At 41.0% G+C, this 11,370-nt stretch overlaps 1 protein-coding gene across 1 annotated transcript in view; it reads right to left on the bottom strand.

Moving 5' to 3' along the window:
- Positions 1-656: 656 nt before the first annotated feature.
- Positions 657-11,370, bottom strand: part of PLCXD2 (phosphatidylinositol specific phospholipase C X domain containing 2) — a 33,574-nt gene continuing 22,860 nt past the window's right edge. The window contains exons 2-4 of the mRNA XM_063148217.1: positions 9,455-9,915; positions 8,038-8,279; positions 657-5,644 (exon numbers count right to left, since the gene is read on the bottom strand). Of these exons, the coding sequence (XP_063004287.1) occupies positions 5,488-5,644; positions 8,038-8,279; positions 9,455-9,915 (860 nt within the window). The 3' untranslated portion in view covers positions 657-5,487. The remainder of the gene's footprint in view (positions 5,645-8,037; positions 8,280-9,454; positions 9,916-11,370) is intronic.

The following is an 11,370-nucleotide window of genomic DNA, read 5'->3' as shown; positions in this document are numbered from 1 at the left end:
ATTAAAAAAAATATATATATCTACAGATAGCTCCCCCTCTGTCACAACTGTCTGAAAACATGAGGGAATCAGGACCATCCATCTGCTCCCTCCCCCCACCTCCAGTATTCCCATATCTTCAAGACAGGCACGCTGAAAGCAACCCAAAAGAAGGGTGCGTCTGATCTCATTGGTTACAAGCATCTGACATTAGCCCAGGCTCCAGGAATCATTATCAATGTTTTGTTTCCGGATCGTTTCCTGATCAAGTATTACAATGGAGCTTCAGCACGTGTGCCACAGCAGTAGAGGCTGCACAGAAGTTGTACTTGCCTTCCAAGACAGAACTGGATCCATGATTAGCATGCTTTTGTCCCAGTGCAATCAGGCAAAGATGTTAGCTGTGTGTATGCACAAGTGCAAGCACACACTGATTTCTAAACACTTTCCACTACTACTTGCACTGAAAAGTTGTCAGCACATCCTAGAAATAAGGATGTTGTCTGCATCTGCCTCCTCAGGGGACAAAAGTACAGCAAGATGTAGCACCTCAAAAAAAATCCCAAACCAACCTTCCATGACACCATTCTGCATCAGAGAAGTTACTCAGCTCAACTGATAGTTGATTCACAACATCATCATGTATCAAAACAGCAGTACAGAACACACAGCAAAGATGATTAGCTCAAGTTGTACTTTTTATTTTCAGGATTAAAACTATCAGTGATATAAAGCAGAAAAAACAGATGTAAACCCCCAAATTTATTTGCAGTTCAGATGAGGCATCCTGGTTTCACAAAATCAGACAGGTGGGTAAAGCACAAACTGCCATAAGAAGACAGACTCCACAAAATACTGAGAATTGGTAACTCCTCTTCACCTGGTCCCCTTGGCACCCTTCCACAGTATAAATTAAAAAAAAAAATTCATGAGGAAAATATATTTGACATTGAGAAAAATCAAAAAAACATCTAAATTATTTTTACATAGGATGTGCTGATCAACATTTCTTTCAAAATTAAGAATACACTGCAGTTCAATGTAGATGGTATGACAGTTCTAACAAAGGGTAAGAGAAGTACTACTTAAACAGACAACACACAATGCATAAATATTCATGGCTATAAAATATAAGCAGATTCAGCATACAGTTCTAGAGCTGACATTCCTATTGCAGTCCCTACAGTGTAGCAGTTTACTTGGTAAGATTTTTAGAAAAATAAATATGCATTTAGGAGTAAACACACTTCAATAGAACAGATGTATTGAATTAGTGGGACTGATTATTTTTAATGCAAAAAGAGACTGATTTAACAGCCTAAACCAAAGTGCGGATGGGATTACCACTAAACGTATCATTAAGTAAATCATCATACTCTTACCACAGCTAGTCCTACATACATGTCCTTAGCATAAAATTTATTTGCTTCTAACCATATGCTCTGGCTCTTCTACCTATCTGTTGAGCTAAAAACCAAAGCTGAAATAAGGATTTGTCAAAGAAGGAGAAAAAAAAATCTTATTTTTCACTGCCAAAAGAACTTCATTTAGACCTAATCTATACTTCAAATAAATTTTTGAGTCAGTTCTGCTTCCCATATTAGACAATTTCTCTGTGCTTTAACAAGTATTGAAAAGTTGCCTGAAGTTTTGTCCCAAACAGTGGTCCTCTGACCAAAATTTTGATTATTAGGGTTTGGTAACTATGTGTTCAAGTCAAGATGAAAGTCTTACAAAAACAGCATATGGATGTCATATTAAATACTGCATATTTAAGTAAACCTCAAGTCAGACATGCTCAGTAAGACTTCCATAGGCAACCCAACCCTAAATCAAAATATCCATGCCCTCTGTCTCCTTATCTATCTAAGTCCAAAATCTTTGTCTGCTAAATGATGCATCAATGAACTCTGACACCTGAGAGAAGTACACAAAGAAACTACTTCCAAAGGCTTATCCAGATGAGAATGAATGAGCATGCTGGCAGAAGCCCTACTCCCATCTGAGCCAAAATACACAGTTTAAGTACTTTGCCTCAAGCAGTTGCTTGTTTTCTGGTTTCTCCTCTTCCAGCACCTACCAAATGGTCAAGGGGTCAGAACAATTCTTCTGGGGAGGTTTTTTTCCCAGCCTGTTTAAAAGTGAACTCTACCACTTTACAGATATACAAGCAAGACTAAAACCACTGTATTCACCAGAGGTACATCTACACCAACACTAAAAACCTCCCACCTTCTCCTGTGCTCACACCCATCTTTATTCTCCTCAAGCTCACACATCCTGACCTTGCAGGCTGTTATTTGCTGACCTCAGGAGCAGACTGCTCAGGGGCCAGACTTGGCCGAGTGCCTCAGTGTGAGCTGCAAGGCTGTTGCTCACCTGCCAGACCTGCTCCACTCTGCTGCCCAGAACTGGGCTAAGCACTACCACACCTACTGTGTGGGCACTGAATGCGAACTACTGCCCTACTTCCTTGATCCTCCCTTCCTGCCCAGCACACCTTTTAATTTTGTAATGCTGGAAAATAGAGTCCACAACCCAAAGTCCAAGCCTAGATGAGCTCAGTTTTGCAAAGCATGAGGAAGTCAATATGTTTTGGTGTTGAGTAAGCAAGATAAGCCCATTATATGGATAGCTTTTCTCTGTGTAACAGAATACATGAAAGGTAGTTCATATTGCTTGAGATGGTTCCGGAAAACCCTAGGACCAATTCTAAACACCAGCATGAATGCTGCCCAGAGTAGCCAGGAGATGTCACATCATAGACAAATGTTACCTGCCAACTGCCCAGCTCACCATTTAAGACTGTCAGGTTCCTCACACTGGATGCACACCACCAAGCTCTGAAATGACAAGTCTCTTCTGAGAGGCCAAACTTACAGAAATGTTTCCCCCCCCACATACTTAAACCATTAATACTAAATCTATTTTCCATTTCTTTTCCCTCTGCTAATACTCTTAATACCCAGCATGTTTCATGAGGCAAGAACTAACAGCCAATACGTTAGAGAAAATTCTGAGTTTGCACTTAAAAATGTGTAACCAAAGTCCTGCGCATCTCTATTCAAATAAATACAGCAGAAGGACTAATACTAGTCATTACTGTGCACACATAATACAAATACTGATTAAGCCAAATCTCTCTTGAGGCAGATATATATATATACAGTACAAAATATATTAAGGGTCAAATACAAACATCATACTCACTTCATCTTTATCTTCCAGTTCTGCAGGGGAACCTTGCAAAGGTATTATTTCTGCCTCAGTGGCATGCAAGCCAGGTTAGAGAATCACAGAATATTCTGGGTTGGAAGCAACCCGTAAGGGTCATGAATCCCGCTCTTAAATGAATGGCCCATACAGGGATCAAACCCACAACCTTGGTGTTAACATCCAATTGAACTCTGAGCACCAAGACAATTTGCAGAAGAAAAGCAACAATTTGCAGAAGAAAACCAAATCCACGTGGAGTTTCAGCTGGGGCCATGAGTAAATCAGTAGTAAAGTAAACAAAATTAAGCTAAGGAAAATCCAGGTATTTTAAATAAACTTGCAGACTGAACAGAACTGTTCAAAACAGGTTCTGATGGTTTCATCAACAAGAAAAAAAAAATACCAAACCTAATAAAAACCTTCTGCTGTGGTTTTAAAAAGAAGTATTAAACTAGAAATTTGAACATAGTTCCCAAACCCTGATTTTTATGACTTGTCCCCTATCACTGAGACACAAGTGGAAAGGAGACTGAGTGACAAACACTTCCCCTACCTCCAACTCCCTCTGAGAAATTATTCAGTTAAAAAATTCAAGGAACTCTAATGAAAGCCATGCAAACAACAGATAATTCAGATTACAGTCTGCTCTGAACTCGGCCAAGGTTCACATGGAAGGTTTGCAAACCTTTACATTTCTCCTGAGTTGTGACTAGCAAACAAAGAAGGCTGTGATTTTTCACAGCTGTCAGACCATGATGGCAGACACAGGATAAAACAACGAAAGAAATAATAAATCTGGAGATTAATTTTTCATTTGAATTAAATATGTATATAGACAATCCATTCTATAATAAATAAGCTTAGAGATAAATACAAATTCATAATCAGTGAATAAATAGTGCACCAACAGTTTCTTCAGGAAGATGATTGAGCAGAGAAGTATCTGCTAATCAGTCCATTTTGTGCTTAAAAAAAAAAAAAACCAACAATAAATGAGACCATAGGATACTGCCAGCTAGTAAATGAAGTGCTGATAAGTACCAATATATGATTGCATTGGCCCAAACATACATGGTCACATTTCATTGTGAACCAGCACAAAAATAAATGTGACTAAAGAAAGAAGCAGTACTAACACCCTCCTCTGCTTGTGTGATTATTGCTTACTCTGTCACAAGCAGGTGAAGGCTGGAGAAATTTCTCCCTTAACAGGTGTGGCTCTCTAAAAGCACAGTTTTCAGGTTTGACTGCAGAATTCACTGTCCCATCACAGATCACAATGATCCAGTATTTGGGCTTTGAGCAGTCCATGTCAGCTCCAGTTCTCTGAATATCAAGCAAGCCCCCACTTGGCCCACCTCCTTCCAGAGAAGGGCTGCCTGGGTGATAGACTTTCCCCAAAGAAAATTTGATGGATTAAAAAAACCCAAGTGACCAAGAGGTAAAAAAGAAAGGTTATGCTGTATTTTCCTAAATGTGCCAGTAATTCAGGAAAATTAATGTTTCCTATATGTCACAGCAAACAGGAATTCAGACTTGAGTCATAATCCTCAAAATCTGGAGACTGAAATATTCTCCAAATTAATGCCAAAAGAAATATACTTAATCACAGTTGCAACTAATTTATTGAAGTAATAAAGTAAAATAAAGAGGTCAAGAAGAAAGATTGTGCCAAGTCTTCACCTCTCAGGCCCAAAGGACAGTTTGGATATTTAACACAGTGTTAACAGGTTTGCCCTGAACAACAGCAGTATTGTCTCTTCAAGTAAGTCAGAGGTAGTGTCTAAAACAGCATAACGAGTAGAGCCTCCAGCTGAGCTCAGCTATGCCAGAGGTGGCCCAAGAACAACTCCACCCGGTCAGCCTGGTCAGGCTGCCAGTGGGATCAGCAGTGATCCCTGGAGTGAGCCCTGGCCATGGGAAGCAGGCAGGATGCACACACACGGGCGCTGGGAGTATGGTCACCGAGGAGATGCATGCCACAATAGGGTACATCTGCTCCAGAGGCCAGCCCCTGTCAGCAGCAGATGTGTGCATAGCTCAGCCACACAGAGCACACATACACAGAAAGACAGACAGACACAGCAGCACACACACACAGTACTCGGCTAACTCAGGTCCACACGACTCCAGGAGAAGGGACCTGGCTGTACATGATGTTTAACCACGTTTCCTCTAGGAAACATTTTTTCATAGAGAGAGAGTACAATAGGTTTCACTTGACAAGTAAAACATTAAGCATAGTTCAAAGATGTCCACTATGGAGCACATGTGGAACACAGCAATCAGGATTTAAGTTGCAGATTCATCCTCTTCCAAAAGGAGGTCGTTCAATGCAATAACTGTAGCAGCAAAATCAACCAGCTCCACAAAGTCTGATGTAATTATGTTAACACCCATAACACCAGGCCTCTGTGCTTTCACCCAATTCAAAATCATGGGCAGGTTCCTAAAGAAAGTGAAACAAAGGAAATTAAACACTTTAAAAGAGGCACCTTTGTATACCTACTCTTCTCATTTCAAACACAACATGCTGTTTACAAAATATATTATCTCATATTTGTGATCAGGGATGTCACCCTAAATGCAATTGGCTAATAAGTGCTTAACACAGCACATGGTCATTAGCTATCAAACAGACATATTGGTCAGTCATCAGTGCCAACTAGCAGACATACAAAACCTCTCTATATTCACTGGGTAGTCTCTGCTTCAGGATTTAATACTGCACTAAAATTTTCTCCACCGTGGTTTGTTCGCACCCAAGCACACGTTAAGTCAAATGCTCAATTTCACAGCAAACCAGTGTAACACAAAGCAAGGCCATGCCTCGCCCAAGATGCTCCCTTGCCCTCCTCTGCCTCAGGGGAGGCAGGAGAAAAAGTTGGAGGCAGTAGCATCACATTTCTCCTAAATTCTCTCCAGCTTCCAGTCTCACTCAAGAGCAATGGGGTCAGGGAAACCAAACCTAGAACGAAGCTGTCAGCTCCACAGGGGTTGAACATCCTGCTTATACATCGCTACAACTGGATAAAGGAGAGTTGTGTCAGGAGCTGAATTAAACAGAGTTAGAAATTCTACTATGGGGAGAAATTTCAAGGTTAGGAGTCTGCACCAGCTCTCTTGCACTCTAACATGAAATACCATGCTTTTCAGCAGTTAGACACAAACGGTTAAATATGTTTGCATTATTTAGATTAGTGCTGTAACATGTATACATTATTTGAGAAGATGGTAGGCTAGCAAATTAGCTAACAGAATGATTAACAGAAAAAAGCAAATCCAAAAAACTTAAAATCACTTCATGCCTGCTGAATCAGGACAATAAAAAAACTTATCAAGAACTATGAGTAAAGGCATAACTATTGCCAAGGGACACACCACACTTCAGCCAGGTAAGTGTGACTTGTTGCAAGTCTCCTTTAGCAAGACCTGAGAACATTTAAATATTCAAATCCAGGGCAAAATTTCCATACAAGAAGGCAGGCATCTACATAAAACAAGGACAGATTTGCATATCAGCTAGCTTGTGCAAATGCACACAAGTAATCACACTTACACAAACAGCAGCACCTATCTGCAACTTTCGGTTTAATTGCAAACAAGTGGTAAGGATGAGAGAAAGGGACGGACTGAAGGCAGGCTTCCCGCTAAGAGTGGCTTAGAGCACAGATCTGTGCCAGGAGACCCTCGAAACAGAGTTGCCCGCCCATTCCACGAAATGCAACGATCCTTGGGTAGTTTCGGCCCAGCAATCCCGCCCGGCCTCGGCGCGGATGCGCCGCAAGGTCCGGCGCTCGCGGGCCCGCGGCGCCACCTGGTGCCGAGCGCGGCCCCGACACCGAACCAACAGCTCGGGCCGGACTAACGCCTCCAAGCACGAGCGGGACTGAAAACGCCGAGATTTATACCTAACCAGCGATTTTCTTATTCACAGAATCACTGGGTGGCCTGGGTTGGAAATGACCTTAAATATCATAGCATTCTAACAGCCCTTGCCTTTTGCAGGGACATCTTCGAGCCCGACCCAACATGGCCTTGAACACTTCCAGGGAACGGGGCATCCACAAATTCTCTATGCAACCTGAACCAGGGCCTCACCTCCCCCACAGTAAAGATTTCTTCCTAATATCCACGAGGACTTTTACAGTTCTGGTAATTTTTAGCAAATGGGCTAGAAGGTGGTAATTCCATAAAATAAATAATATTAAACTATCCTGGTCATGCTGTTAATACTAATAAAAATCACTGTCACTCTGTGCTAATCAAAGCAAAATTCTCTTACAGGGACCTTACTCATAGGAAAATTAATTGTACAATGGTCAATGGTATTAAGTCAAATGGTGAATCTAATTTTTGGAAAGCCTCGCCCCCCAGCTCCCTTAAAATACAAGGTAAAATACTGCCCTAGGTCACACACCTCTGGCTGTTACTGAAATTACTGAGACATCCGTATGGATAAATGTAAAACTAAGTCCAGAAATAAGCAATTTTCCTCTGTGGCACAAGCTTTTTTCACCCCTCCTCCCTTAAATCCAACTTCAGCCAGTTTGAAATGAATTACTGGTTTGAAGCCACACATCCATCCTACATTTTACAAAATCATATCACATTTCAAAAGTTCCAATTACCAGGAAACACATATATACCCTGTTCCTTTATTATTTCCACTGTCTTTATTTTCAATGATTGCAAGTATCTTTCATGAACAACAGTACTGAGCATAATAGCATGCTTTCAGCAAGCCTAAGCAAACATCTCCTAGTTTGTTTCTTGCTCAGTGCCTCTTTCAACACAAGACATGTTAAGTAAAGAACTGAGACAATCAAGACAAGTCCTTACCTATGAACAAGTGTGTTCTTCAGACCACGAATCAGATGCCGTGCAATCGTTTTCACTCGAGGCGTGAGAATTGCTTGAGATACATGGAAAGTCCCATAACGACTTCGTTCCCCAAGTGTGGTCTCCAGGAACTGCAGCAGTTTGTGCACGTTAGTTGTATTAGCCCATGGTGCTGGTATTTTATTACCTGGCCACAGGAAGGGGTATGCCTGATACAAAGGGTGGTGGTAAAATATGAGAACCTAAGAGAACAAAAAAAGAAAAAAACAAAACCAAAACAAGTCAAAATTACTATATTTTTATTTGAACAGGCTGCTGCATTGGTTTATGTTCATACAGTACTGTTACACCTAGCATAGCAGTGAACAGGACTAAGTAAAAAAGTTGCTCTTGAGTCATGAGTGTCACTGTATTTGTTGCACTACAGCCAAAGGAGATGAAGATAATTTCATTCAGCTTTGAGGACAAGATTGCTTCAGGCTTTATGGGTCATCAGTTTAAAATGACAAAGTTGCCTTTGTCATTTAAAGAGCTCAGCTTAAAAGCATTGCAACTTCTTAATGCCAGAAAATACTCTATCTTTACTTGAAGGTAAGGATTTTAGCAGCCTTGCCATCTTCTGAATACCTCCTTCTAAGAGGGCAAAGTGTGCAGGGCTGATTGGCACATGACTGAAGTACTGGCATCGTGCTCACACTTGCTGCATGAGAAACCAAAGGCAGTCCTGCTGTCAGAAAAACCCTCAAATCCAAAATTAATGTTTTTTACCTTGTAAGGTGCTTCTCTACAGCACAAAGAGGACACGTTTTTTACAAAAAGATTAATCTTGAAGCTTAACATTGACAGCATCAGTTCAAAACAATTCCTCAAAGCCTCATTTCCAGTTCAAGAATTATGTGCTGCTGCTGAAACCCTTTTCTGTTCTCAGTTTCTGTGTACCTATGGAAGCAGTTACCACAGAGAAGAGCTATTAACCTCACCTCTGCAGATCTGGATGGCTGCAAAGGAGGCAAGAAATTCCATCCATACCTTAGTCATGCTAAAGCTTATATGCTTCACACTGGCTAGAAAGACAACAGTTAATAAAATCCTCACCAACACAACTCTGCATTACATGCCCTTCCAGAAGAGAAAACCCTTTGTAAGGAGGACAAGGCTCCAAGGACACTACAGTTTAATTATTTAACAAACGTGCTTGGGAGCGGGACAGACTGGCCACACCACAGAAGAGGGGATACATGGCTGCATGTAAATGGAGGAAAACATGCACATTGCATAGACGAGGGCCCTAGTGGGCTTTAACTTGACTATCAGCAACATCCTTGGTCCAATATCTGTGAGTGGGAGCTACACTTGGCTTGTCTCTTTAAAATCTTAACATTTTGGGTTTGAAAAACATTAAACATCCTTTCCCTACCTGGTGTTTCTTCTCCCACATGTACAGTAACGTGACATATTCTACACATTCAACACAACAAAGTTTGGATTCAAATGCTGAGTGGATCCTGTTGATCAAGAAGTGGTGATGGCTGTCATCCATGGCATAGAAATGATTGAAATCCAAGAAGATTACTTCCTTGGGGTGCTGCTCAAGAAAACGATTCATTTCCTTCAGCCCATCCCATACTTTGATGCCAAACAAGCCATGTATGAAGTAAATCTCTTGTCCTATTTCTCCAGGTTTAGAAGATACACGAAGATCAAAGTAGCGGATCCCGCCTTCTAACTGCTCTTTGAAAGTCAAATTTTGAGTCACTGACCATTTCTTCATGATCTTTCTAACCAAGGAAATTCTGGCCAAACGTTTGATGGCTGTTGCTTGGTCTGGTCCCACTGGAGATTTCTCATCAACCCAGTAGCTGAAAGAATCATGTGAACCTAGAAAAAAAGCCAAGAAAAATTAATTTTAGAAAAAGTGGCTATCCCATAACACATGTAGCCTGAAAACTGAACAAAGTCCTACATGTGTGACAGGGGTGCAGAAGCATTATGCTCATATGTGAGTCTTTCAGACTATCCTTTACACCTTTTCCCTGACAGTATAACAAGAGTTAAGCATAAGTGAAATAGAGATTTTTGGAGTTCACTTGAGTTAGCAATATGAATTAAGCATTTAAAGTTTAGCCTGTAGAACTATGTGTTGAATTTTAACCTTTTTACTTGAGAAACCTCCGCCATGATACAAAGGGCATAGTAAAATGCAAATTTCTGAAGAGCTTCTTGCATAAAGAACAGTACCAGAAAAGACCAAGAGATGCAAAGAAATCAGATAAAGGGACTCCTCAGTCTCTGAGCTAATCAAGGCTGACAGACATACTCAGATAAGCACCAAGGGACCAAAAGCGCATACGCAAAAGAGAAAAGTTCAGTCATGAGGAAGACCACAATCTTCAGCCTCAGAGACTACCGAGAGACCCCCGTGTGACCACCACAGCAAACAACACATGCCCAGAAGGGCGTGGATCTGATTACCATGCAAAGCGAGAACGAGGGGGGGGGGGGGCAGAGATTGAATACGCATGGCAAAGTTGTGCAATGTATTGCATATGGAACACCTTTGTGAATAAAGATAAGGGTCAGACTGAGGCTCAAGGCACAAGTTTTCACAAGAGCTATCTCCCTTGTGCTGGGCGCTGACATACCCACTTCATAACTATATCTGGTTGTGGAGTTTATTTATTCCACATATCGCTTCATAAGGTCCTCAGTTTGAACTTTCTTTCATGAGCTCCCAATTTCAACGCTCTCTGAACACCACAAAACAAACATTTGTGGTAAAGGTAAACCTCCTTCTAACCTTCCTTCATTCCTTCCTTCACAAATTACAAATCAACCCCCAAAGCTTTTCCAAAGCCTGGTGACTGATCTAGGATGAGACTCCAGAATAATTTTAAAAATCTGAGACTTAATTTTTTATTTTACACCTGGTATATTCAACCATAACCTTACACACCAAAAATCTTGGAACAGGTTTCTTTATTCACATAATGGACTGAGGGATCTGCACCTGCACACACCTTACCAGCACATCTCCCTTTAGCCCCAAGATGGCAGATAAATGATTAGTAGTTTGAACAGTGGGCAATGACTGGCTGGACCTAGAGGTGGAACAACTGAACACACCACCAGTTACAGTGTGGATGGATACCAAGCTCATGTTAAACAAATTCATGAACATGTCTTCTACCTGGCAAGCTTTCAAGTGACCAAAGGCATGGTGAAAAGAAAATTCATCAAAAAAGTACAACCAATGTTATATATGATAGAGATAATTCATGCTGTAGAAATAGACATATGTACGTATAAAATATTAGGAGAAAATCAAACCTATGC

The sequence above is a fragment of the Melospiza melodia genome, chromosome 2 (assembly GCF_035770615.1).
Source record: "Melospiza melodia melodia isolate bMelMel2 chromosome 2, bMelMel2.pri, whole genome shotgun sequence".
In the NCBI taxonomy this organism is placed as follows: domain Eukaryota; kingdom Metazoa; phylum Chordata; class Aves; order Passeriformes; family Passerellidae; genus Melospiza; species Melospiza melodia.
The sequence above is the reverse complement of the archived record's forward strand: the minus strand, read 5'-3'. Positions and strand labels throughout refer to the sequence as shown.